The sequence below is a fragment of the Aquila chrysaetos genome, chromosome 13 (genome assembly GCF_900496995.4).
Source record: "Aquila chrysaetos chrysaetos chromosome 13, bAquChr1.4, whole genome shotgun sequence".
NCBI lineage: Eukaryota > Metazoa > Chordata > Aves > Accipitriformes > Accipitridae > Aquila > Aquila chrysaetos.
In genome coordinates this window covers 5,726,978-5,754,133 of record NC_044016.1, presented here as the reverse complement: position 1 = coordinate 5,754,133, position 27,156 = coordinate 5,726,978, and the positions used below count along the sequence as shown (strand labels likewise).

General features: G+C 36.0%; 1 protein-coding gene across 17 annotated transcripts in view; it reads right to left on the bottom strand.

Moving 5' to 3' along the window:
- CDC42BPA (CDC42 binding protein kinase alpha) overlaps window positions 1-27,156 on the bottom strand; it is a 190,441-nt gene that overhangs the window by 53,855 nt on the left and 109,430 nt on the right. For 14 of the 17 annotated variants that reach the window (XM_030035147.2, XM_030035157.2, XM_030035158.2 and 11 more), the window contains exons 8-18: window positions 26,656-26,856; window positions 25,816-26,064; window positions 22,342-22,421; window positions 21,091-21,257; window positions 20,579-20,701; window positions 15,286-15,419; window positions 13,380-13,622; window positions 13,031-13,141; window positions 8,856-9,103; window positions 3,773-3,878; window positions 1,890-2,014 (exon numbers count right to left, since the gene is read on the bottom strand). In XM_030035147.2, coding sequence (XP_029891007.1) covers window positions 1,890-2,014; window positions 3,773-3,878; window positions 8,856-9,103; window positions 13,031-13,141; window positions 13,380-13,622; window positions 15,286-15,419; window positions 20,579-20,701; window positions 21,091-21,257; window positions 22,342-22,421; window positions 25,816-26,064; window positions 26,656-26,856 — 1,787 coding nt within the window. The remainder of the gene's footprint in view (window positions 1-1,889; window positions 2,015-3,772; window positions 3,879-8,855; window positions 9,104-13,030; window positions 13,142-13,379; window positions 13,623-15,285; window positions 15,420-20,578; window positions 20,702-21,090; window positions 21,258-22,341; window positions 22,422-25,815; window positions 26,065-26,655; window positions 26,857-27,156) is intronic. The other 3 variants (XM_030035155.2, XM_030035160.2, XM_030035156.2) reach the window with 2 other exon arrangements.

Here is a 27,156-nt window from a genome sequence, read left to right as displayed (position 1 = left end):
GAAAAAATTTAACATAAGCAGAGAGAAGTATGGAGGGAAAATTGAGATGTGTACAGTGATTAAAAACTGGAACCAAGTCAATTTTTTTTATCTCCTTAATGTTTGCCCACAGAACTACTTTTTTTTTTCCTTTTCACATAGTTCTTTAATTTTTAGTTCCATACTTTTTAAAAGACGCTATATTATCATAAGAGATCAGTAAAACGGTATCTTTCATTCAGAAAGTTAGTCTTTCATGTTCCTGGTCTTTTTTCATTAAGTATCTTTAGACATAATAAAAAACTCTATCCCAAACCTCTTTTACCCTCCCCACGACATCTCTAATACATGCAACATGCTTTATCATAGACCTGAACCACATTGGTAGTACATTTTAAAATATTAAACACTCTCATAAACTGGAGAAGGGACATTCTTAATGACTGTTGGTACATTTTTACATAGTGTTAAATAAAACAATCCACAACTAATTCTGACTTGTCTTTGTCCAGAACTGCCAAGTTTTATGAGTGCTTTCACATGTAAATCTGAAAAATGGGGTTTGGTTACCTTGGTGCATTAAGACAGATAAGCATTACCTTAAAACAATATGGAATATGAAATAATAGACTTGTCTCTCTTTACCTTGATTTTTTTCTGAATAAACATTTCTGATTGGCTAGAAATTAACTGTTCACTTAAACAACTTTTATGTATTTTTTCTTTATTTCTGTGATGCAGGCCGTCTACTACACTCACAGTTACGAGAGACAAGATTTAAAAGGAACAGGCACAAAGTGGACCTTTTAAATTTTTTAACCTCTGCTACAAATACAATGCCTTGAGACACTATGGACTTCATAACACAGATCAGCATTACATAATTTTATGTAAAAAACACTGCTTAAAACACTTCCAGAAACCCAGAGGACAGCCCTCCTTTCTTGTTACATATTCACATGGCTATATTCAAAAGACAAACTTCTCTGTATTTTGACAACAAAATTATACTGACACTACCACAATACCAAACTAGGCTTCATTAAAACAAATGTTTCCCATTTTATCTTTGACACAACAAATTAGATTTTTTCACTAACATGAGATGGCAAAAGAGGGGAGCGGAAATAATCAAGTAGTAAACCAAAAAAAGATTAGTATATGATGATGAAATCTTCCCAGAAGTGGATGATCTGTAAAAAAAAATGTCTGGATGCAAACTATTTTTGTAGATGCTAGACACTGCAATGGACCATAAAAGGGGAGGGGCGAGAAGCAGGCATGGAGAAGAAAAATAAAGACCACCTAGATAAAACAACCTTTTTCTCTTAGTAACTTCAACTTGGGGTGGGTTTTTTTCCCCTAATTTATTAGAACTGGACAGAAGACTTTAGAAACATAACATCATTATTTAGCAAAAGTATTATTAGAAACATCACTTGACTGGCTTTGCGGTAGTCTCAAATGCCCTTCTTGTGAAAAAAATCACATAAAAGTTGCACTGTATTTGTTTCATTCTGCCACATGCCAAGCAGATGAAGGAAATTAATGCCGAGACACAAATACTCTCAGCCACTGCTTTTCCCAGGCTTGTTCCCTCTCAGAGGCGTGAGCTCAGCATATGACTCCTTCCAGCATTCTTCCAAAGCCACAAGCCACACCCAATGGCCATGATTCTTCTGCACTTAAAAAAGTTGTATTTGGTAAGACACTTTCGCTCTTAAGGAGGAACACATTTTTCCGGATTTGTATATTATTAAAATATCAATCAAAAATACAGCAGAATCCCAGACAGGTGTGAGATTTCACCTAAAGCACTTGCCAGTGCCACATGCAAAGGCAAAAACCTCAGTAACAGCCCTACCACGTACTGAAGGGATTTTGCAATGACATTAGAGCAGAGTATTCACCATTGGATGATCTCAGTAATTTGGGCCTCCCAGTGGGCCACAGACTCCTTTTTATCAGCCAGGTCTCTCATCTCTTCTTCCAGCTGCCGGTTATTCATACTCAGCCTCTCAAACATGGTGGTGAGCTGAATGAGAATTTAAACAACTTGTTAAAGGTATAAGCTGCTGTGATGCCATCTCTGTGCAGACTCAAAGCCACGTGTTCCCCTCTCCCACATCATGCATCTGCTTTAAAAATTGCCACTACCCATCACAATAAACACCATGTAACAATAAAAGCCAGAATCTTTTCTCATGTATGACCGTAGCTGTACTGAAAGGCCATTTTTAAGGACTAGAACTACATTTTCACTCTAACAAATTAATTCGTTTTCTGAGAATTAGTCTCCAAATACCTCTACAACTCTTAGAAAGTTTCTGCATTGAACCATATAGGTGTGGAATGTTCTATATAGAAAAACCTACGTTAAAAGAGCAAAGCAAGGACACAAAAATTGTTATAGCTCAGATAAAACTGCCAAACCTCTCCCTGGTTTAGTAACCATGGAGAATGAGAGGATTAAGAGATACAGGCGCAAGTGAGTCCTGAGATTCTCCAGGTGTCTCACATTCCCCTGTTTTTCATTTTACTTACTTGCAGACAGGGAAATTGAAATTAAATGCACATCTGTAAGTACAGTATGTTACACCTATCAATTAACCTCTCGCATTCACATAGCTGTCATTCACACATGCACATTCTGCAAAACAAAAGCCACAGCTAACGTCAGTTGGTATTGGGAACTAAATCCTCATTATGTTAAATAATTATTCAGAAAGTCAAAGTGGAATCAGAGATCAAATAGACTTTATAGGAAGACCTGCTTAGGAGAATTAATCTCATGTGAAAGGCTTCTTTTAGTACTGAAATATACTAATAAATGGAAATGATGTAAAAAAAAAAAAAAAAAAAAATCACAGTTTTAAATCTGTTCTACTTTTTACTCCTAATGAGTACTCCACTCCATATTTATCTTTTAAATGGGTTTATGATTTAAATATGCCTTTTTATTAAATGTCATTTGACAAGAAAAATACAAAGCTAACCAAATTTAAAGAGAGACCAAGCAGAAAAACTATCAAAGTGACTTGTCTCTTACTGTTCTTGGACTAAGCCTACATATAGGCATATACAGTATGTGTCTTACACTGGTATGAAAATGTACTTTAATTTGAACACTGACATGCAAACATGCTTACTTTGAAGAACACTGTACTTTCATCATATTTTTAGAAAATGTAATGCATTACAAAAAGAATAGACAAGTTTAGCAAGACTTGGCTAATCCACAATGAACTTGAATAACCTGTCAAAATGAACAAAAAAGAGATAATCTAAATGCACGAAACATAATTATTCCTTGCTCAACACACATTAATTAATATGCCTTATCATTTGTATTTTTTTAGTATCTCAAAGTAACACTTAATCTCAGTGGGTGGGAGGGGTCCTGCTATTTCACAGTAATTGACATGCAAGTATACTCTAAGTAATCACATCATTAACTATGTATTTTTATATTTGGGTCATACAGAAATCATCTTTTTTGGCTTAACATGTTGTCTAAAATCAGTCTTACCGAACTGTAAGACCATCTAACTCAATTCCTACACATAAATACACATACATGCATATATATATACACACACATACACACATTCTCAAGTTCAGATGCATACAGATACTTCACTATTCAAATCAAATATTAATCACTACTTTTTTGTGTAACATTAAGTCTTTATTGATAGCAGAAATTAATCACAACCAATACAGCTCTGTATTGTCCAATTTGTACATAGCATACAATAGTTATAAACTCAGGACTCAACTAATCAGCACTTACCTTATCAAGCTCATTTGAAAGTTTTTTGTTTTCTTCTGTTAGCAGAATCTTTTCTCGTTCATACTTCTGTTTGAACTCTGTTTCGAATTCCTCTCTTTCACTTTGGCTAAGAAATAAAATGAAGTAGAATTAGAAAGTTTCCTATTCTAAACCTCATCACACTCTTCACTTAAATACATAAAAATCAACGCACACACTAGCTGAAAGTACTGTATTGGTAACACCATAGCCTATTAAAACTAAGCAAGTAATGTATTATACTACCATCTTAGGACTATAAGACAGCCTGTTGAATTTTTTCATTAGACAATGATCCCTCCTTCAGTACGGAATTAATAGAGCTCCACTGAACTAACGTTTTATCAATCCACTTACACGTATTTTATTCTTTAGACGAATCCTTCAAATATTGAGCAGCTGTAATTCTGTAGACTGAAACGTGTGTCAATATTCTAAGACACTCAGGGTAAACTCTCAGCTCACAGAAACAGTATTTAAACTTAGACATTTCTGTAATTCCAAGTTTCACACAGAATGACAAGCAAAAGCGACCACATATGAAACCAGAACATACAGAAGCTAAATTAGAGGACTTGGGGCTGGGTCTCTGATGAGAAAATCTTATATGGGCTAGTCTTTGGACAATTTAGAACAGCCAGAGAACAAACTGTTAATTCAGGTACCATATGCTTACTCTTTGCAAAAAGTGGATGGAAAACCTGTATATTCCTAGTATCACCAGATTCTAGAGCAGGTTTGGACCACTGTTTCTGAGAAAGAGTTTCAAAGTACCTGTTTCACCCAAACCTTCCCTTCTCCTGTGGATGTCATTCAGTAGAGGAGAACCCCTGGTTGATTCTGCTTAACATCAAATTTATCATGCAAAATGAATATGAGAATCCTAAAATAAATGAAGCTGCAGGTCCTCTGTTTGCCAAAAAACACTGTAATTTTCTTAAAGTGGTGTACCGTAATGTTTTAGATGTATAACTCCCAGCTCACATCTGCTCTTTGGAGACTCACTACATTTGCATCTTGTATTCACTGTTTCACCAATTATTCAGGTAAGTGTCACAAAGTTCATCAGTAGGTTGATGGAACTATACTATAAATGCCAGATACAATAAATACCATTCAGTAAATACCACTGTCCAAGCCTTAAAAGGTTTGAAAAAGTGCTCACTATAAAAGATTAACTTTGTAAAAATAAAATCCAGGTGAAACCTTGTCTTGAGCATTACAACTTTTTTTTCTGGATACTGATCAGAATTTTACATTATGCAACAGGGAAATTACATCCTTGTCTCTTTTTCTGAGATGCAGAACTACAATAACTGCCAAATTAAGATAACACCCTTAAAAGATGAGAAGTGTCAGTGGTTACAGTGAACCCAGTTAAGAGTAATGCTGGTTTGAATTTCCTATTCATAATTTGAAATTCATTTAGTGCTTCAACCACTCTTTGAAATCTAGTACAGCATGTCAGACTCATGGTGAAATTCTATGTTGCTAGGCATCCTTTGAAACATAACACTACATCCTAGTAAAGTAACATACTATCGTTACTGTTTAAACGCCAAGTTTGAAATTCACCACCACTCCTTTTCTGTATCACCAGATTCCATGCATATGATGAGCAGTCTAGGGAAAAGACAGGAGGAGATGAAAGCGCTGGCTGTCAGGGGAATTAATAACAGGTCCTGCTTCTGTTTGCAAGGCATAGATTCAAAGCTAATTTCTCAGATGTTAGACCAAACTAATTTTTAATTAATTTATTTCTTTTATTTTGGTTTTATGGTTTTGTTCAGGGTTTTTTATTCTGTATTTGTCTAAAACTTATTCTTTTAAGGCTTTGAGGTTCAAAGCAGCCATAAATGGTGGTAGAATAACGAAGTTTTGGATTGGTAAGAGAGCCCAACATATTTGTAGTTTTCTGTATTTTATGTTCATAATTCAACTGGTGATTGTCACTACCCAGTAAGTCAGATTGATACAGTATAATACAGAAACAAAAATAAATTTTAAACAGAGGAAAATGTGGGTATAATCCATCATACCCAGATATCAACTCAGCAAACTACTGAACGGTGACAGATTCCATAATTGTACCTTGGACAGCCAAGAAGATCAAAATAATGCATTTGCTTTGAAGCCTGGCATCCTCCTCTCCCATCAAGCTTTTTCTCTCATCTAAAATTTAGCTATGTATCTGCTCTTCAAGTTTGAGAAATCATACATGATTCAGCTTTCTTTTTATCAGTAAAATAACTGTAGCAAACCACATGCAAGCAATGTGAAATACAGCGTTATGGTATCACTTTGTCACTCCAGCTCTTTATTGCAGCTGTACGAAGTGGAGAAATATTTTATCTTACTGCTTTGAAACCAAGAAAAGTAGACCTAAAACAAACACCAGCCCCCAGGCTTCTTTATATCACACAATTTAAAAACAGCAAATGCTGTTTTATAAAGCTCTCTGCTTTATAAATCTATCATTAAATGATGGGCTTAAAAGAAACTTCTACAAACATGATTTATTTTACACAGTTTCTTGCACCTTCTTCTGAAGTATTTAATAATGACAATCCTAAGAAATGGAATATCGTGCTACATAGATCACTGGCCTGATGCTGTGTTCCTACGTTCCCAATTTTAATAGTGTGAAGTTTATGAGACTTTAGCAAAGGGCAATCATTTTGTATAGAAAGGTAGTTTCTCTCCTTGAAGACTTACACTGTTGAAATAGCAGAAGTAAGAAAGCTTGAATTTGAAGGAAACAAAGAAAAAATATCTATTTTAAAAAATGAAACAGAAACACCAACGTGCAAGTTACATAAAAAAGTACACACAGATTTTGACCAAGCTCTTATTGACCCTTGCTTAAAATAACCTACGTAATTTACTCTATACTATCGCCCTTATGAAGTAATGCAACCACGTCCTCTTACCAAAGCCTTTTTTTTTTTTAATATACACTAAAGATTATTTTTAGACTACTAGAATTTTTTTTTGCCAAACTGTATACGCACACTTCAACCCCAGGCCCACTCCAAGCCTATTGTTGAAATAATTCCACTTATTTCAGCATAAAGCTTCCAGGTGCTTCCTTTTCAATGCTTACCTTGAACACCTCTGTACTGGAAGACTCACAAAAAGCTTTGCATGCCTGATTACAAAAGCTAAAAACAATATGTGTAAGCAGAAACAAAAAAAAATTCATGTTCTCTTAAGAAAAACTACCAAATATAGAGAATCAAGCAGCAACAGCAGTTCTTCCATTCCTAATATTTTAGCTTCCCTTCTAAATCCCTGAACTACTGCAGAAGTCAATCCGTAGCACACCTTGAACAGTGGACTTCTGTATTTCTGTGGAGTCCTAATACTTTCATGAGATTCTGCAGATACGTTTAACAAAACCCGGTTAAGATCAGGTCTTCATTAAACACTCATGTGCTTGGACACCTGACTTCATATGATGCTGAAGCCCTTCCCATTAAGAGCCAAATGTTGGGTACTGGTTATGTGACACATTCCTGTTCATACTTTAAAATGTTCTCTTCCACAAACACCTCAAATACATACAGGAACACATGGTTATGTCAGCACTCATTTTAGATTTGCATCCAGTTTTTTTTTATTTCTAGAGATAAACTAGATTGAAAGAAGGTTTATGAACTAGCTAGCATGAAGCAGATCAGCATTGTTAGGCCATTTGTTATTTCACTAGATGGGACATCTACTTAGAAATTTTGCAGCTGTACAACATTAGAATGGTTCTGATAAATCTCCAAGGAGTTTGTGGTCTGGTCAGTGTTTGGAGGTATGATCTTTAGCAACAGTTTCGCTTGCAGAAAGAGGTATTTATGATTCTTTATTGAATATTTCTCCTTCTGAGACACTACTGCACTGACATGGCATTAAAGGAGTATCATACTATCACCTTTATATATTACAAGACAGCATAGCATATTACAAGACAGCATAGCCTTTTGTGCATTTATAACTGATAGGTCAGCAAGGCCATTAAGTTGTGGTACAATGAAAACATGCTGCTGATGCAAGTTTTACTTCTCAACCTAGAACAAAGCAGCAAACTACTATGTTAATATGTCCAGCCTATGAATAGCTGCATTCTAGGAAGACACAGTTCATCCATGGCATTCTAGGCTGTATGATCTACTTCCCCTGCTGGAAACAATTTACCAGAGAAGCAGTATTTTCACCTCTATTTGCATAAGCTTTTTTGAAAAAGTCTCTATTTTATTTACTACTTATATTTAAGGACTTGCTACAGTTTGGCTAAGCTTTCAGCAGGAACTTCTCCATGGCTTTTCTAATATGCCATCTTGCTACAGCAGCAAAAAGAAGCATCTATGTTAGTGTCTCTAAAGCATTCTGAATTTTTTATGAATGAAAATGAACACATTCAATTTATGACTATTTCCATTACTACACTATCCAACAGAAAAACTTGTTTTTATTGATGAATGCCTCAAGGAACGTTCTCAAGGCCAGTTACAAGCTTCACCATGTGGGAGAGAAAAAAGCAGGTCTCTGACACATTACCATGTCAGAAGAGATAAAGCAGCTTATGCCTACAGTAGTCTGATGACTGATGTTAACACTGGATGGAACCCAGCATGGATTAGCCTTAGTCCGCATTAAGTGATTGTTCCTGTGCTGGCAGAAATGTAAGCAATACTTGATCTCTAACACATTAGTTTTGCATCAAAAGATGGAAATACCAAACAGAAAAAAAAAAAGTTAAAAAACTATTTTAAACTGCAACATAAGCTTCAGGGGTTGACTTACGCCAAGCTGCAAGTCTGCAACTCAAGTTACATACCTTGGAATGGTCAGCCAGTGCAAGAATTTTGGTGCAAAATTAACTGTTTCAGTACAGGGATGGGGATTTTTTTGTTCCGTTTTATTTTTAAAGGTGACTGTTTTCAACCCAGGCATTAGCTCAGCCAAAATGCACCTGTCTGCACTACAATTAAGGAAGCAGTACTGTGTTTGGAAACATACTAGGAGTCTTCAAAAGATATTTTGAGCTTAAAGGCAAGTTCCATACAATACTCACTTTTCTCTCCTGGTTTTCTCTAACTTGTCTTTCAAAATCATAATCTCCTTCTTGAGGGCAAGCTGTTGGCTCTCTGCATCCCGCAGTTCTTTCTTCAGACTTTTTATTTCATTAGCATGCATTATTTCACGTTTAGATAGTTCCTCTTCATAGAAAACACTTTTCTTTTCCAGGTCTGCCTTTAATTTAGTGATCTCTTGCTGGTGTTCTATACTGCTTACCCCAGGTGAGCGACCAACCTGTTTTTGCTAAAATAAACAGCCCTAAGTTAGCACTCAAGAATGCTGAAAATGGTGCTTAATAACAAGTCAATATTCATAAATATGTTTAGAAAATATCCCATTACAGACTTGAGTTAAACACATCTATCAATTTTTTTGAAAATCTGTTAGAGCATAAATCTGAACTGTACTCTATCATTTTGTGATTTAAATACAGTAATAGTTTTCAAGCCATTCAAAATTTGATCATCACTTTACACATCTCTGGCCACATTCTGACTCCCCTTACATGCAGTCAGAAAGTGACCACAGAATTAGAAGATTTTTATGCTCCCACTCACACAGCTGACAACAATTAAGTTCAAGTGACTTACAGGAACGCAGAATAAAGACTATGATATACAGTCAATATATTTTAAAGCACAAAGAACTTGTGGAAAAGCTATACTAAGACAAGCAGAGGCTTAACTGAAGGCTAAAATCTAGCTACAGGAACACTGTATGGATTGAATCGGTCAGGAGGGAAACCTGACCTATTTTACTTAAACTGACCATTTACATCATAGTGGATTAATAGGAAAAACAAGCTTTAAACAATAAGAGTAATTACTTCACTTTTCGCAGCTGCATAGCTCTCTTAGTGAGGTCTTCTGGCATTTCAATAGGCTTTACACATTGCTTCAGGATAGATACACATTTGCACCAAATGCTGCACTCACTAAACTCAATGTCCTGCCATAACATAGAGGAGGAGCAAGATCAGGTTCAAAATGAGATAGTGGCATGACATGCACTGAAATCCAAGTATGGAAATATTTTTTAATGTAAACATATGTATAACTTGGTTTGGAATTTTTTCTATTTTTTAAAATATGTAATTAAAGGTAGTCTAAGGAAAGGAAATTACTTAATAAAAACACAGTGTTTTGAGAAAGTGCAGGTAACTGGACAACCTACTTCCTTACGGTGACTGCCTCACACCTTTAGGAGGATCGAAGATATTGTGTTAATTATACCTCCATTCTTGCCATGAGATATTAAAATCCTCTCAGTTACCCTTAACTAAACATGGCTTTGGGTAATTTTCTTTTGCTGATGTATGAACAGACTTTAAGAGCTAAAAGTCATTGCAGAACATTCAGATGAGCTGAATTTCTACCATGACTCATTCTGTGAGAAAGCTGGGCCTTGCAGTTAGTGTCAGCAGAACACTGCAAAACCCTCTAAATGTACGAGCCAGATACGTGCTGCTACCGCATTGTTTTCTCTAACTCATCAAAATGACCATCTGTTTTCATCTAAAGGTAAAATCCTGCCCTTAGGATGCAGAATGGTAAACCGGAGAAAGATGCCATCCTAACAGGAGATGGTTTGAAGAAAGAAAGATTTAAAAAAAAAAGAAAGCGGTATAGGAATTTTCTTTCATGCACAGGCAGTTAACTATTGAACTTGTTTGCTACCACTCAACATGCTGAATTGCCTACACATATATGGCAACGGAGCACATAAAAAGTTTAGGCTTTGCAACATCATCTATCAGGTACATAAAATGTTTTAGTGGTATTTCACATTTTTTTTCCACAATGAAAAGATACTATTAAGACCATAAGACAGATGGTGCAGTGGAAGAGACAGCTGGATGGTACTATACAGTGGCTTACAGATCTAGAGTAATATAGTAAACAGAGAATATCTTTTGAATTGATGTAAGCACAAATTCCAAATAGGTGTTTTCATACATGCCTGTTTCAAGCAGACAAATGGTGCAACTGAGACATAATGCATCTCCTGGCACGTTTATAGTTAGATGCTTTTTAATGTACCCCAGGATGCAGTTTGCCAGGGCATACTGCTGACTCATACTGAGCCTGATTTTTTTTGAAAATCTGAATACATGACATCCATTGGATCTCCTTTATCCACACACTTACTGATAACTTCGCAGAACCCCAGCAGGTCAGTGTTGCAGGACTTGGCTGTACAGAAGGCACACTGCCTTCTTCTCAAGAGGCTCTGCTTCATCCATGAAGCACTCGCTGACCTTATTCTTTACTACAGCCTCTACCCCTTTCCTAAGGAAGTTGCACCCACTCCTCTGCAGTTCCCAGGATCTTCTGGATGAGACTTACAGTGGCATAGTGGGCTGTCTGTAATAAGAAGGTGCACATCTTGGCCAGCACTTACTTCTCACCCAAGTTCCTTCAGAACCCCCTTGACGAGGCCACCAGTCCAGGTGACTTCACATCTGACTCACCTGCCAGCTCTAATGCTTCCTGCACATCATCCTCAGACTGATCCAGCTCATCTGACCAACCTACTGCAAAGAACGTGCTCTGTGTGGCAATCTCCCCTGCTTCAGCAGTAGTCTGACACACAAAAAACTCATTGAGCATTTCTGCCACAGCCCTATCGGCTCAGAGATTAACTTTTTCATCCCTGCCAACAAGCAGCCCCATGAGTCTCCTGAGGTGGCTTTCTGCTTTTGATTTAAAGAACTTCCCACAATCACTGTGAGCATCCTTCGCAAAGTGCTCTCTAAATTCTCTTTATTTAGCCTTCAACATCCTGTTTACACTTAACCTGCCATCTGTTATGGGCTTTTCTGCTCGCCTCATTTGGAGAAACTTTCCTTTTTTCTTTAAATATTGACCTTTTCTCTATGATAGCCCCCTGAACTTAACTAAGGAGCCATGCAGAGCTTTTACTGAATGGATAATGCAGTATCACAACAACTGCACTTGATCCAAGGTGTGCTTACTGTACTGTGAAATGTTACTAAGAAAGCTACAAGTCCCCTTTCCTCTTCTGATAAACTTGCCCCATTGTTATAAATCAGCATATCATTTATTCTCAACAGCTCTCCAATAAATTCCTCTCGCCTCTTAAACTGTCATACAAACTCTTTGCTGATGGTGAAGATTCATGAAAGCAGAAATACATCTTAATTTTCAGATAACAATCTGAATTCACAGCAGTAGAAGCTTTATAAAACAAACTTCATACTGAATGGATTTCCTTATTTTCATTTAACAAAGGCAGGCAAAATAAAAGAACGTTTGCAAAAAACCCCAAAATTTTCTGTGCAGTGACTTAATGTTGACAAATGTCCCACAGAATTTTAATAAAAAAAACCCGTTATTCATGTAAATTAAGACCAGAATAGGCCTAATCTGACATTTTGCACAAAAAGTTTAGAATTATCGTACTGGACAAAACATTGGGAACAGGATTTTGCAGTAAATGAACAGCAATCCTCATATGGAAATGAAAAACTTTCTCATTCAGTTTTTGAGAAAGTGTAATTTCTTCAGAGCACCGTATAAAACGCTAATCACTGAATAAAATAATAGTTAACATTCTTGGCTTACTTAAATTTCTGCTCCTAAAAACACTTACATGGTTGAGCAATCTCATCAATATAAACAAAGTCTTCATGCTCAATGCTGCTCTTGTGCAAAAATGTCTCAACTTTTGGCTGAGAGGCACAATACACTAAAACTTTTCCTTTACAGTTACATCAGTTGACATCTATTGTGGAGGAAATAATCTTTGTTTTGACTTACACACTGAGGAACAACACAGTACACAAAACAGCTATACAGAAACCTGCAAATGCTGCAGGTTAATCTTCAAATACTCAACCATCCTACACTAAAAAAAACCTGCTTTTAACAGGTAAAGTTAAACAAAGTAATAATGGAACCAATTTGGTAAGAACTCATCGACTATTAAAGAAATACGTCAGTGAGCAGTGAACAAACTGGCCTGAAAAGGGCATTAAGCAAATGTTCATTTTACTGGACAATAATGCGATGCATGCTTGCATTAATATTCAGCATCATCTGAAGTGACAAACCAACAATACCCTTTTGTCCTACATCTGAAAGCAATCAAACAGATCCAAGTCCTAGTTGACTAGTAAGTTTGCAGGTGTTAATATCAAAACAGACTAACCTTTAGCCCTTCTACTTCGCTTTCCAACTGTTTAGAGTACTGTTCACTCCTCTCTCGCAATTTCCTGTCTTTGGATGCCTCAGCAGCTGCGGCTTCAGCTTGGACTTCCAGCTACAAAAGTACATACGCTTTTAATAGGTAGGATTCTTATACTTTTTTTCAAAATCTACTGATGCTTTTCAATGTAAGAGATAAATCTTCAGCACTAAACTGGACACTTCAAATTCTTAGAAATCAAAATTGGTACTGTTCGAAACAACAATCAAGAGTTAACGATTTACAGATAATAAATTACTTAGAAAACCTTACATAAAGCTATTAGATTCTAAACAGTCTTCTCACCACTTACTTCTTTTTTAAGTCTCTCTGTTCTGCGTAACTCTTGCCTTAAACTTTCTACTTTTTGCATCACCACTTCCATTTCTTCCTCCTTATCTCGGAGCTGGCGGGCAAGCTTTTGTTTTTGAGAGTGCAAGTCTGTCAGCCGCTCGTTCATCTCTGAGAACTCCTGCATTGCCAATTTCCGCTGGCTGTGTGCATCTTTCAGCTCTTTGGCTTGGGATTTTAATCTGTCACTAGACTCTGCCAGTTCCTACAGTTTAAAAAAAGAATTAAGTAATAAACCTAGAAAGCTGCAAGGCCAATTCTGTCTTTGGATGCGCATCTAACACCTTCTCCAGAGTGAACAAAAACTATATATTCATTTCTTTTCATGAATGCTTCTACGATACAGATTATGTGCCTCTACAAATAAGGAAAGAGGCCAGGTTTTACACTACTAAAGTTAGTAAAACTGCATAAACTTAAACTAAGCAGGAATTTACGTGGTTATTATAGGTTAAACACAAAGGCTTTCAAGCACTTTCATTAAAACATAAAAATACCTTGCTTTCTTAAATAAAAAAATGTCATCAGCATAGTTTTTCAAGAACTACTTAAATGAATAAAAAGAACAGCACTTATCTCAACTGCAAAATGATTAAAAATTTTTTTTTGCATTAACTGAATGGAAAACTCTGCTCTATGAAAATTTCTACTTTAGAAGTTTTTGAAAACTGACCTGCAATGGTGAGTATGATTTCCACACACTGTACCATAACATCAAATATTACAGAAAGTTTCAGGCAACACAACACTGTAGTAATTAACAGCAATATATGATAGTTATTATTTTAAAAGAACCCACATGAAATAACACTGCTAGTGCTGCGATAACTCTACAGCACAACACCTTCACAAAGCTTGCTGTGTCCTAGATCTGTGCTATTACACTACGAATGAGGGACCAAAACAGTTTAAATGGTTTAATGATGTTCAGCCAAACCAGAGTAGAAAAAAGAAGCAAGGAAAAGCAAGTCTGAGGATGAAAAGAAGAGCGGCAGGAAGAATTAATATTTGGCACTGTTGACATCTATACAAATTTAAAAGCATTTTCTAAGGTTGTTAAAAAGAGGTCCTAATCACTACAAGTTGTTTTAGAAGAGAGATGGTCTTTCTTGGACAAACTGGCAGCTTTCAAGGTTTTAAGTGCCTTAGGGGTCAAAAGAAACAGTATTGAATACAGCTGGAACATCAGCACTGAGTGTGGACTCTAAAATACTGGGCCAATATAATCATGATGAGAAACAGGCTAATGTATTTCACACCTGATTACAGGCTGATTTAACCATGAATAAAAAAAAGCCATGAAAAAAGTACATTATAAACAAGAAAACAAGGAATCGGGGAGACAGAGAAGAAGAAATAAACCCCAGTATTCCTTACGTGTAGTTATTTCAAATTACTTTTCAATCTTCATAGTTGGGCAATTTTTCACATCTCTATTCTGGAAACACTCCTGTGACACAGCCTTAATACCATATTCTTAACATTTTTTCCCTGCTACAGTCTCACCCATAATTCACCGTACTTCAGATTAAATTAGTTTTCTGGAATAGTTCTTCTCTACTGTCTTCTAACCACTATCATTACCACCTTAATCTCAAGCTATAAAGCCTTCTTTGCAGCCACCATGCAATTTGGATCATGGAGTTGTTCACTATCTGGAAGCAGTCACCTAGGACCACCCAGCAGTCATACATAAAACATGTTAAATAATGTCCTTGTCTTCAAAAAAGAGGCAGAAAGCAAAGTAGGTCACGTTACACATTTGTTGTCTGCTCATTAATTTTATACTTGAAAGTTATTTCAAGCAAAATGAACAAAAATAAAATAGTCTTTAGGGATTAGAAGAGTTGCTGATGAAATGCTTTTACCTTATTAAGATCTTCCCTCTCTTGCTTCAGTGTTCTGACCTGTTTCTCAAAAGCCTTTATTTGTCTGGAAGCATCATCCAACTCCCGCCTTGCAGTGCTGGCCTCCTCAAGTTGCTGTTCTAGCTGACCAGAATCTAGAAAAAGCAGCAGACTTCTAAATATGTTAAGGAAAAAAAAAATCATTATTCTAGAATAGCATAGTCTAGCTGCTTGAAGCCCCTTCCGTATTTGTTCTGGTTTCCATTTAATTGCAAATTAATGCAAATCTTATCTGGTTTAGAATAGGGAGTAGGTTGTTTCAACTGCCATTATCTGCTTTTAACGGAACAGAATAAAAGGTCACAGCTTGCTGCAAAACAACATAGAAAGCAGTAACAACTTGTCTTTTCACATTATAATAATCATGCACTATACATAATTCTGTAATGTATGCTTTAACATCACATATACATTTGACTTTTATGCACTGTGATGTAATATATAATGCATCTTTTATTACACTGTAATTATAAACAGTCTACCTCCTCCCCCCAAATTCCCCCAGAAAGAAACAGTAAAAGTAATGGGTCACTCAAGGGCTGGCAAACATTCTCCTGTTGATACACTTAAAATTAAATTCAGATGATTTTACTTATTTCTAGTGTGAAAACCACTTGTGTTTATGTGATCTGCTTTATTACTACTATAAATACAGGAAAACTATTACAGTCAGTTTCTTACCAACTGTCAAATACACAATGACAGTACATTTCTATGCCACAGCTAAATAATGTCATATAAATATGCTCAAATGCTACAGCATGCAAAGTTGAAATCCATAAACTATGACAACTGAAAAAGTCTAGGTAGTGGGTGGTTTTTTTTCCCTCCTAGTCCTTCACTTAAAAACAAGAATTTAAAGCACGATATATATGAAGGTAGGTTAATTCCAAGTTCTGTGAAACCAGTGGACATTTTGCCTTTGAATTCAGTTGTGGCAGGTCTTCAGACCATACGTATTTACCCACAGAACAGGAACCCATCTATACTCTTAATAAGAGCCTTTTACTACATTTTCATAAATGCAACCCTAAGAGACTGGGTCTTGGAGAAATCAAATATAAAAACACATACATTTCTAAGAGCTGTAATTTCTGAAACACAAGAATTTTATAGGCAAATGAATACCATTACCTTATACCCAGACAAATATTCACTATTCTTTTAATTCATTGACTCTTGTTTAAAAATTTAAAAGAATGCATTTAAGTAAGAGATGTAGCTCAAAGCCAGAAATTATTAACTGCCTCTCTTATGTAGTCTACTCTGAAGTCACCAGCAAAAAGAAAGTTTATATATGGCTCTCCTGAGCCAAGATAAATCTCTCTTCCGTGCATGAACTACTTTGTTCCACAGCTCTGTTTTCTTCTTCCATCGCTGCCCTTTACATATTTGGCAATATTAAAGATTCCTCAAAGTCTTCTCCTATGTAACTTAGTGAACAAAAATTGTAACTTTGACCTCAAAAATAGAAAGCATATGCTAGCTTGTCATTTCCTGGAAAACTAGATAGACAAGAAAAATGTATTTTTCTAAGGTCCCCTCGGTGAAACTCCTAAATTTGATGCAATTTCGTGTTCATTTTGTATTATCTTTTTAAGCAGGTGTTTATTCTTACAGCTCCAGAAGAGGCAGTAAAACAGGTTAAAGAATATAACCAAAAGCTAGTTGTGACATATGTCTCGTAAATGGTAATTTTCCATCTAATCACGCTAGTTGTTGCTAACATTTTAGCTACTATATGCAAACACTGTAGGATGTTACTACATTACATTTAATTAACCAAGAAATGAGCCCAAAGCATAAAGTTCAGCTCTGCACCTGAACCGAACCTTCTTAGTTAATCAGATCTAGGTTTGGAAATTTAGATATTTTAAAGGTCACCCAGAAAACTTGGAACTAGCTCCCCTAAACTTGGAAGCATTCAGACATGATCATCATTTGGTTTGTGCCTGTATTCTGTCACTAATTTAGTTTTAAAATCTATCTCACAAAAAACCCCCATAAAATCAAGCAAAATACAACATCCTCTTTTCTCAATTTTACCAAATTAGCTTGTATTAGTTACAACTCTAGGCACAAATGAATGTCTTCTAACTAATGGCTATATTGCCTGGACCAGACAAGGCATTCAGGTACACACTGGGGAAGTTATGTGGTGACCAGGGATGGATTAGATAACTCTACATCTTCCTCACTTGATCACATTATTCAATTCCAACCCAAAAAACAAAAGCACATTGTATGTAGGAATAAAAATACCAATATATATGTGGCGTGAAGCAGAACATTCTTAATGGATACTTAAGGGAAAACCTTCTCAATATTAACTGCCTTCACCAGACAGACTTCTCTTAAATTTGAAAGGGGTATCAGTTGTGTTGGGGAATGTTCCACACCTTATTTATTTTTTTTCATTACCAAAGGAAGAGTAATACCTTTAGCAATGAACTAAAATCTAAGTTACAGCTCAACAGTCAAGAATAAAACTTAATTTAAAGCTGATCTTGATGCTTTTCTATGAAGAGCTGGTCCCATTCAAAAGCTGTTCTTGTAGACGTTGCTTTTCAGTGGTCCCAAAGAGCCAAAACCGGAACTAAGGATTGCTGCAGAACAGAGGTTTCTGATTGTGTTGTCTTCTTCCTCATTACAGCAGCAAGTGGAGGGACACTGGCTGGAGAGAAACTTCACAAAAACCTTTGTCCTGACATAGCGCCAACATGGCATCACTCAAATCAGAGTGATCCTTCCTGAGCTAGTTAAGCCATGCTCACATCCAAAAATAATGCTTATAGTACAATACAAAACTGCTGCATCATGCCAGAGCAGCTGTCCAACTGTATATCTATAACAGTCTTTTTTCAGACTACACAATTTTAAAAGCATATAATCTACATGCTGCAGTCTACAGCTCATACATAGCATGCTTCTGCCCCATAACGTAACAGCAGAGTCTAAACACACCAGCTAGAACGTCTGGAAGTTAAGTTCAAGTTATTCTTTCTGTGGGTGTTGCTGCTGGCATTCCTGACACTTCCAGGAACTCCATGAAGTCTTTTCACAAATATAAACCTGAAGAAATTTTTTTTTAAATGGTTTCCTTCAACCTTTCTTGCTGTTTTTTTTCCCCTTGCCACAGGTAAAATATGAACATAAAATAGAGATCCATCTACCACTACTTGTGTCCGATTTTTCTCTCACATAAAATGCAGACATTTTCCTATTTGGATTGACCAGAGGAATCAGATTTGTACTCCCCATTTCTATGGTTTGAGTCCTGATACCTTACAGTCTCTATCAATCTTGTTAATTTTCCTAAATAAAAACCATCTTGCTGTACTTCCTTTCTCTTCCTTTGAAGATGTCTCTGCTCTCAAGATCCTAGTTTGAAAAAAACGTTATGGAGCAGGATAGCTGAAGCGCTATGCTATGAATCACTACCAGAGAAAATTCCCTTTAACTTAATTCAGAGCAACAAATCAAGAATAATGAATATTAGTATTAGTGGGCTAAAAAGCTACTAGCTAAACAGACAGAAAATTTGTTCACCAACAGCTACATTCAACATGGTGGTGAAATAAAAGCTCTCCCTCTGGAAGTTCTTAAAACATGAATTGCCTGAATCTAGGAGAGTAAGGCTGGAAAAAGATGGATTTGGATGTATCATATTTCTTTGAATCTTTCCCTAAATGTCTCCAGCAGCCTCTAAAAAGACACAGGATACTGGGCTAAGTAGATCTTTGCTTTTTGACTAGTGTGGGAGCTCTAAAGAAAGGCAGTATGACATTAATTAAAGAAGTTCAGCTCTTTATCTGCATAGATTTCAAAAACACTTTTCAAACTTGAAGTACTGAGATACTTGAAAGCCAAATTTTTAGTTATCATAAAATCTTAATGAACTCTAAGAAGCAAAGGAATTAAATAGAAAGGAAATAAATATTCAGTTTCGTAAGAAACGATAACTCATTGATAGCAGAGCTGAGAGGTGGTTCTTCCCCCTCTTATCTCCCTTTCCTTGTCTGCTCCTATTGCCCACTTTGTGCTGATTTATCAGATCATAAGTTGATTAAATTCTCTGCATCTAGATAGTTCTTTGTTTGTTTAATTGAGTGAATTAAAGTCAAGAGAGAGTCCAGGGCATGCACGGAGACAGGAGGGGCCACACTGTGAGCAGGACCCACTTTGGTGGCAGAGTTTTGTTTGGTCTGTTCTGCTGCTCATGGAACTGCAGCCTTATAGCCCATAGTGTCCTCTCATGGAAAACACACTTCGCACTACTCCCGGCCACTTGGAAAACTCAGTATCACCGTAGTTTCAGGCAAATAGCACACCTCCCAGATAATCCACACTGTTCTAAAAGTACTGTTCCAACAAAATACTCAGAAAACCACATCTCCAGCTTGAACTAGCTTTTACTCCACACCTAGTTACAATGCACTAAGCAACAGCACACTATAAACCTCTGTAGTTTCAAAGAAAATATAATCAAAAAGGTGATCAAATCTCACAAATTTGGCCCTTCCAAGGAAAATCTGACAGAAAATGAGATAATGAAAAATATCAATTGATGCTTAAACCATAATAAATTATCCTTCCATCAAATATTTTTAAGACTATCAAAACTGCTAGGCTAAAGTCTTCACCCCTCACGTTTACTCACGTAAGCAAGAAACAACACCTTCCTACCTTCCAGTTTACTACCTATCTACCTGCATACCAGACTGCAGAGATGTACAAAGCAAGGAATACTAAGATATGCTACAGTGACTATGACTTCTGAAAAGACTGCAGTGACTTTTGATACTGCGAAAACCAAGCAAACAAGTGCTTCATCCGCTCTTGCAGTACACATTGCAGGAGAAAAGAAAGAAGGAAGAAAAAAAAAAGAAAAAAAGAAGGAAAAAAAGGTAGTACTATGGAAATTGGTCATGGTTTCACAGATTCTCAGGTAGAGCCTGATTCATGTAAATTAGCAACACCACAATTTAAAACTAGTGGAACTTCACCACTAATAATAATACCAGAAGTCATTGAAATCTTCCTTCCCCCTTGCAACTGGAATTATTGAAGTACTGAATATTAACTTGAATTTGTAGAAAATGTTGAGGTACTAATGAAGAGTGAAGGGTAAAACGAAAAGTAAAAATAGACTGGAAGACTCTTTTAGAAAGCAAGGTAAACCTAGCATTACATTAGGAGAAAAAATCTTGTCAAAATACTGTTTCCTGTTACAGTTTTTACATTAATAACATACCTGTTACCTGTTTCTTCAACTTCTCGATTTCTTCTTTCAAACTTTTAATTTCTAAATCTTTGCTTGCTGTTATTGGGCCATCCACTGTTGAATACTGCAGAGCCTGGACTGTCTGGGTGGACTCTAGACAAAGATGGAAGAGAGAGGGACAAATTACACGCCTGACATCTGAGGAGGTCAAAAAGATATTACTGGTAAATTAACATGTGCCAAAAGACCCTCTACTGAGGACTCTACAATCTACAACTACCAAGTGCCAATTTTTCAGTAACTGTCAGCTGGACAAACTAAGTTCTTAGAAGTTTTAAGAATAAAATCTTTATGCCATAGTAACAAAGAGTAACAGAAGTTTAATTTGTCAATGGAAATAATGAAAAGAATTCTTTTCTGCTAGAAAGCATTCCAGGAGGTATATTTATTTTTTTCCACAGTATAAACTGTACCTTACAAAGCTGCAGGCTAATCTAAGTCAAAAAAGTGATTGAAATACTTTTTTTTCCTAATGATTATACCTTGCAGTTTTCTGCTTAGTTCAAGCTTTTCCTGTTCTAGACGTCTTATTCTCCTCTCATAAGCTTCTGTTGCTAAACTATCCTCCAAAGTTCTTTGAATGCTGGCATCAAGATCCATGGAGGGTGGTCCAGCTGTCAGTCTTAGACAGCTGCGGTCTGAAAGCACACTGGGGGGAAAAAATTAAACAATATTGGATTTTACAACAGGCTGTGTTTAAAATAATTTTAAAAAATATATATATATATATCAACCAATAAATAGTTGTTTAAATTGTTAATTAATATGTAATTTATTATACAGTCAAATAATACCTTGTTAGTATGTACTCATTAAAAATTGAATTCATTTTTACCTAGCATGACAGATCTCCTCAATACATTTTTTGTTACATGAAAGTGAATGAACTCCTGATTAAAAATTATCATTATGGACAGTCTACATGAGCCAGATAGAAAAAAGCAACAATCTAGGTAGTTAGTAAGATTACAGTAACAGTTTGTTTTAAAATAATCAATCAAGTTTCCCAAATACTTTAACGACCACAATCACAACAAATGGTGTGAAATTATCACATGACAACTAGGGCATATACATATCAGAAATGCTGTGGCAGTCATTCTGTGGATACTCATGTACACATACTGTGACTTATGCAAATAACCCTTAAGAAGTCTACAGGACATGTCACATAACCAGCATTAAGCACGTGTTTGCAGAAACATAGGCCTGGTTTTTCAATGGTTGTAAACGTTCTTTATTTATTTATTTTCATAAATGATCAAGGAGCATACATGGACTTCCTGGTTACTGTTTAATTTAGCAGTAGAGATGAACATGACAAATACCACATTAATACCAAATATCAATAAAGTAATTTTTAAAAAATTTCCATCCAGACTTACAGGAAAGTCAAAGGACTAGAAATAAAACTGTTTTTAAAGTCTATTAAGCTAAGCTCTTTCTGGGTCCACACATCTGGTCTTAACTTTGTCATATGCAGTTAACTTCATGCATTGTCTGAAAACCACCTTTCTCAACAAAACTCCTCTGAATGCAGGCTGACCTTTAAATCCATGTAAATTTTACCTGCAGAGAGCTCATTCTTTTGGACAGACAGCATTTTAGATCATGGCCTAGTAATTTCCTCAGCAAACCACACTCTTTGGTATCTGTTTGCAGTTGGTTTCACAGACAGAAACTTAACATACTATGCAACTATCCTACAGACATTGTTGGAACTCTTAACTTACCAGCTACTTGTATATGTGAAACCCACAAATGGTAAATGATGGCCAGAAAATGCAGTGTGTGATGGTGGAGGCATTGTTTCCTAGAAAAATAATAGGACAGTGGATTAAGTAATATACCACTTGACTCAAAAGAAAAAGATTTTTTCGAGTTTAACCATATATGAAGTGTTAGTGATAGTATTATATTAACTATATTCACAGTCATCCTTATCTACAGCCCAAATATGAAATGGCATCACCTAAACCTATTTATAATAGCATGCAATATACAAAAATACAGCATGCTGGCATAAAAATGCTGTTCTAATTAAATAGGCTATCATTAGAGGAAAGCAGAATATTATGCCTATTAAAAGCCAATTTATTCCTTCTTTTTTCCAAGAAGCTATTAGCACAAAGAGTATCGCCTTTTATTCCCTCCTATACTCCTCTCTGCTATACAGTCAGCAGGGCTTCCTGCCTCTAAATGTACCAACCCCACTTCTGAGCAGGCTCGCTCTATTTGGAGAAAACAACAGTCAGACATTTACTAGAAAGAAGTAACACAACAGGGTTTTCTAATCCCATTAGTGCTTTGACCATTTCTTCCTTCATTGCTCCTTTTTCCTGCCAGACAAAGAACTACAAACCAAGACAAATCTTTGAGCTTCCCTCAGGCTAAAATAACCCTGTTACTATATTATTCAAACCATTATTAAGTTCTAATATTCTTAAATATCCTGTTAGAAGTTTCCTGTTTAACCCCAAGATGCAAGGTTTTATGTTGCTATACTAGAGATGGCCTTAACAGTCATCGAAAGAAACTCCCTAAGAAGATTATCACACTGAAAGTGCTAAAAGGTTCTAAATTTTAAGAGAAGGTAACATAATGATTTCTTTCGAACAAAAAACCCACCAATGGCATGGCTAGATTATATAACTACATCAAGTCCACCTTGGTGAGCATTTTGGAAACTAAGGACAAGACCAAATTACAAAGCCCTAACTTTCCACTAACTGATAATAAAAATATCAATTATTACACACTATGGTTAGGAAAAGTAAAATTCTTTACTTCTCTTTATACTTTATTTTCATATTTCATAGATTCAAGTTTCAAAACTGTCTTTATGAATAACTTTAAAGAAGACCAAATGCATAATTGTGTGATTTTAACAGCCCATATGACAGTTTTCAGTTACCACACAGGTAACTGAGTGTTGGTTCTAAAATATCATATGTATTGATAACAGTGTAAGATTCTGTAGAGAATTTGTTTCTTTGCTGATTCTTTGGCAGAGATCAAAAAACTTATTTCCTGCTACTTGTGTGAATTCAACTGTATTATCATACTGACAAAATTATAACTGAATCTATGTCTATCATGCCTATCAGTAAGGCTACTAAACCAAACAGTTAAAAGCTAAAAACCTGCAGAACTTAGGCTGCCTAACACCATTGGTTTGTCCTTTGTGTTTATGTGTACTTCTAACATATTGTTTGAATTTCATTATTACGTATATAATTTTTTCATGGGACCACAGCCTCATTCCAAGTTCAGGCAGAACAATAACTATCATGGCTTTTTCAACACTGCCTTTTATCTTCAGCACTGGGCATTCCTCATTTGCTGTATGCCGTTCAAACCTTGCAAAGAATTTAAAAGAAAAGTCTCATGGGCTTATCTGTGGTGCTGACTTCCGCAATAGTAATGCAAGTGTGTGAACCTTCCTCACAAGATGTGTATGAAAGACGGCAGGGAAAACACCTCCAAAGTTACATACAAGAATTTGAGGGGAAGCAATATTAAATACAATGTCCGCTAGTTGACGCAAAAATGTAAAACATCCTCAGTCATGCAATGCCTCAGGCTAGGTTTTTTTCAGACATGCTAGGTGCAAAAAGAAATGGTAAAAATATAACCTTAAATTCAACAACAACAACAAAAACTACCTTTACATGTTTCAAGTGAGGCAACTGAAAATGAAGCTCCAGAAACTAGTGTTCATCTCGAACAGTTCAATGGCATTGCTTTTCACCCCCAAAGTCTAAAGCAAATTAAGAACTGGACTCTGTTTTCAAGTCCGAGTCCAACAACTCATCACAGGAGCATTCTTTCTTCACCTGCAGCTCCCTGCTTCTTTACAACGGGGAAACATTCACACAACACAGGCACCTTTTGAGTGCCTCAGCTGGGAGATTAGGCCCTAAAATGGAAGACCCCCAGGGCCAACATTAGAACGTATGAATAACCTCTAAAAGGTATTTCAGCTTCACAAACAGCTTCACAAAGACTTCCTACACAGATCATCCATTCCTGCTACCCCACCCTGATAGCCGTTCCTGGACAGAATAATGTGCAAACAGATATCTGAAGACTGTGTAAAAAGTTTTAAGATAAAAATACTTTAGTTGTGAAGGGCGACGAGCAATACCAGATGCAAATAAGGAAAAAAAAAAAAAAAAAAAAAAGGCAAGTTGTTCTAGGCAGCTAGACTGATTTGCTTAATTTGGCTATATGAAAGGACTCTGAGACCTAATGGTCCACAGCACATATGTCTACCACTGGATTTCATCTAGTCAAAGTGTTTTGCATGTTTTACTGTGCAGTTGGAAGAAAAGGAATGCAAACAATTATCATCTTGCCTGTATCAATTCAGGTTGCCTATCACTTATTTGCAAGTCCAGGAAGCTCAGTGGAACTGAGATGCACAGGCAGTTCAGAAAACAAAAGCAAAAATGGTGAAAATGCTTCACCTTGCATGCAAACAGCAGGTTTCTGCATCTTTCACCCCCCCCAAAGTATTTCCAAGGAGACAACACAAGGCATTCCTCTGCTGCTAAGACCTCTATCATTTGTCAAAGTTCCTGTTCAAAAGGATAGAAACACTAAGGTTGTTAAAAATCAATAGTTGCAAAGCTTTTTAAGTAAAGGCAAAATCATTTCTTTCTCACTAAGACTGTTCCTGAAAAAATGGCTGTAACATTTCTGCTAAATTTCCCAAAACTCAACTGAAGTCAGAAAACAAGCTGGAAAAATTTTAGTGGGAATGAACTGAATGGAATCTGACAGAGATATGAGCAGTTAGAGTAGAGCACAACAATAAAATGCATTATGCAAACTTAATACAAGTCTAAACCATGCTCTGCTAGAAATACTGTGTCTTGCAGACTATCTACATGTAAACATATTATTTTTTGTAAGACACGGCCACTAAGAACTTGTTACTGCAAGTAGCAGATATATGTGTTAGTTAACTAAGTGTAAAGTTACAATGAATTTACAAAACTGAACTGAAGTTATCCTTACACATCTGTTTGGAGCATCAGCCTCCAAACTATGAATGTATTTGCCCCACAGTTCTTCAAAGCAGCACTTATTTGTTATTTATGCAGGACATAGTGAACACACTGAAATAAACTGCCATTTACATGTATTTTGTTATAAAGTATACTACAAAAGCAGATTTGTCAAAACGTGAATTCTATACTTACAGAATTTTTTAAGCAATCATCATCCACATCGAAGTTTGATGTATCAGTGGGGCTGCTGACTTCTGGGATATAAGGTGCCTCACAGTTTCTAATGTTGTCCCAATCAATCCCAGCAAAAAATGGATGATTCTTAAAGTCTTCTATGCCATTTTGTCCAAGTCGATGTTCCCTGCTACAAATGAGCCTTCGGATGAGGTCCTTTGCACTTTCAGAGACATCTGTCACTTGGGCAGGAAACTGAAACCTCTCCTTAAAGATTAAAATAAGAGAAAATAGTTTATTACCAAGAAAAAGTTGGAAAAAATCACCCTTCTTAGTGAAAATCATTATGCAGAAAAAGAAACGTGCAAATGTTCCAGCTCTTAAATACATGCAGTAAGGTTTCTAGGAAAAAAACTTCTCCAAAGGATAGAAAACTATTGAATTTTTTTGGTCTCCTAGTTTTTCTTCTTTATTTAAATTTCTCTTACACTGTTGACTTCTACAGCTACCTCCATGTGGAAGAACATTTAAGAATCTTCTGCATAAGCCAACCAACAGATCCGCCAGAAGAAAGTAACACAAAAGGAGTGATGTAATGTAGCCAAGATTTACTCCATAGAGTGAACTAACAGCCATGTTTCCAAATCCAGACTTAGTTTTGAACTGCTTTATCCTAAAGCAAAGCCATCTGCAATTCATAACCATAAACTTACTATATGGAAACATAATTTTTGTTTTACATTTATGAACATTAACATAATTAGTACATAAAACCTCGTTTTTAAATAAGCCTCCAAGTTACCCTATTACTTATTAAAAATTAGCTTAGAGAGAGACAGAAAGAGAAAGTGCACTAACTTTGTGGTTCATTATTTTCCCATAGGTCTCCACCAAGGACTCAGCATAAAAGGGCGTTTCTCCATAAAGCATTTCATACATGCAAACGCCTAAGGACCACCAGTCACACTCGGGCCCATACTTCCCTTTTCCATCTTCCATGGCCTGCAAGATTTCTGGAGAGATGTAGTCTGGTGTTCCAACTGCCACTGAAGATTGAACCTGTAGAAGTTACATTTCCAGGACTAAAATCAACTTCCATCATTACGGACACTGCCGTTTGTGGCACTGTGCATGTATGTATAAATTTAGCCTAGTGTTCTGGTTGTAACAGTAACAACTAAACACAAAGACTTCTAAATTAATTAAAAAATAATTAAGCATCCATAGCACTACATTAATAGGCATTGCAATAATATACTTTTGCTAAACTCTTACAAATATTTAATAACAGAAAAAGAACAAAACTGTCAATTCTTAGGCTTAGAACTGTTAAGTAATTATAGATTGGGTAATCACATA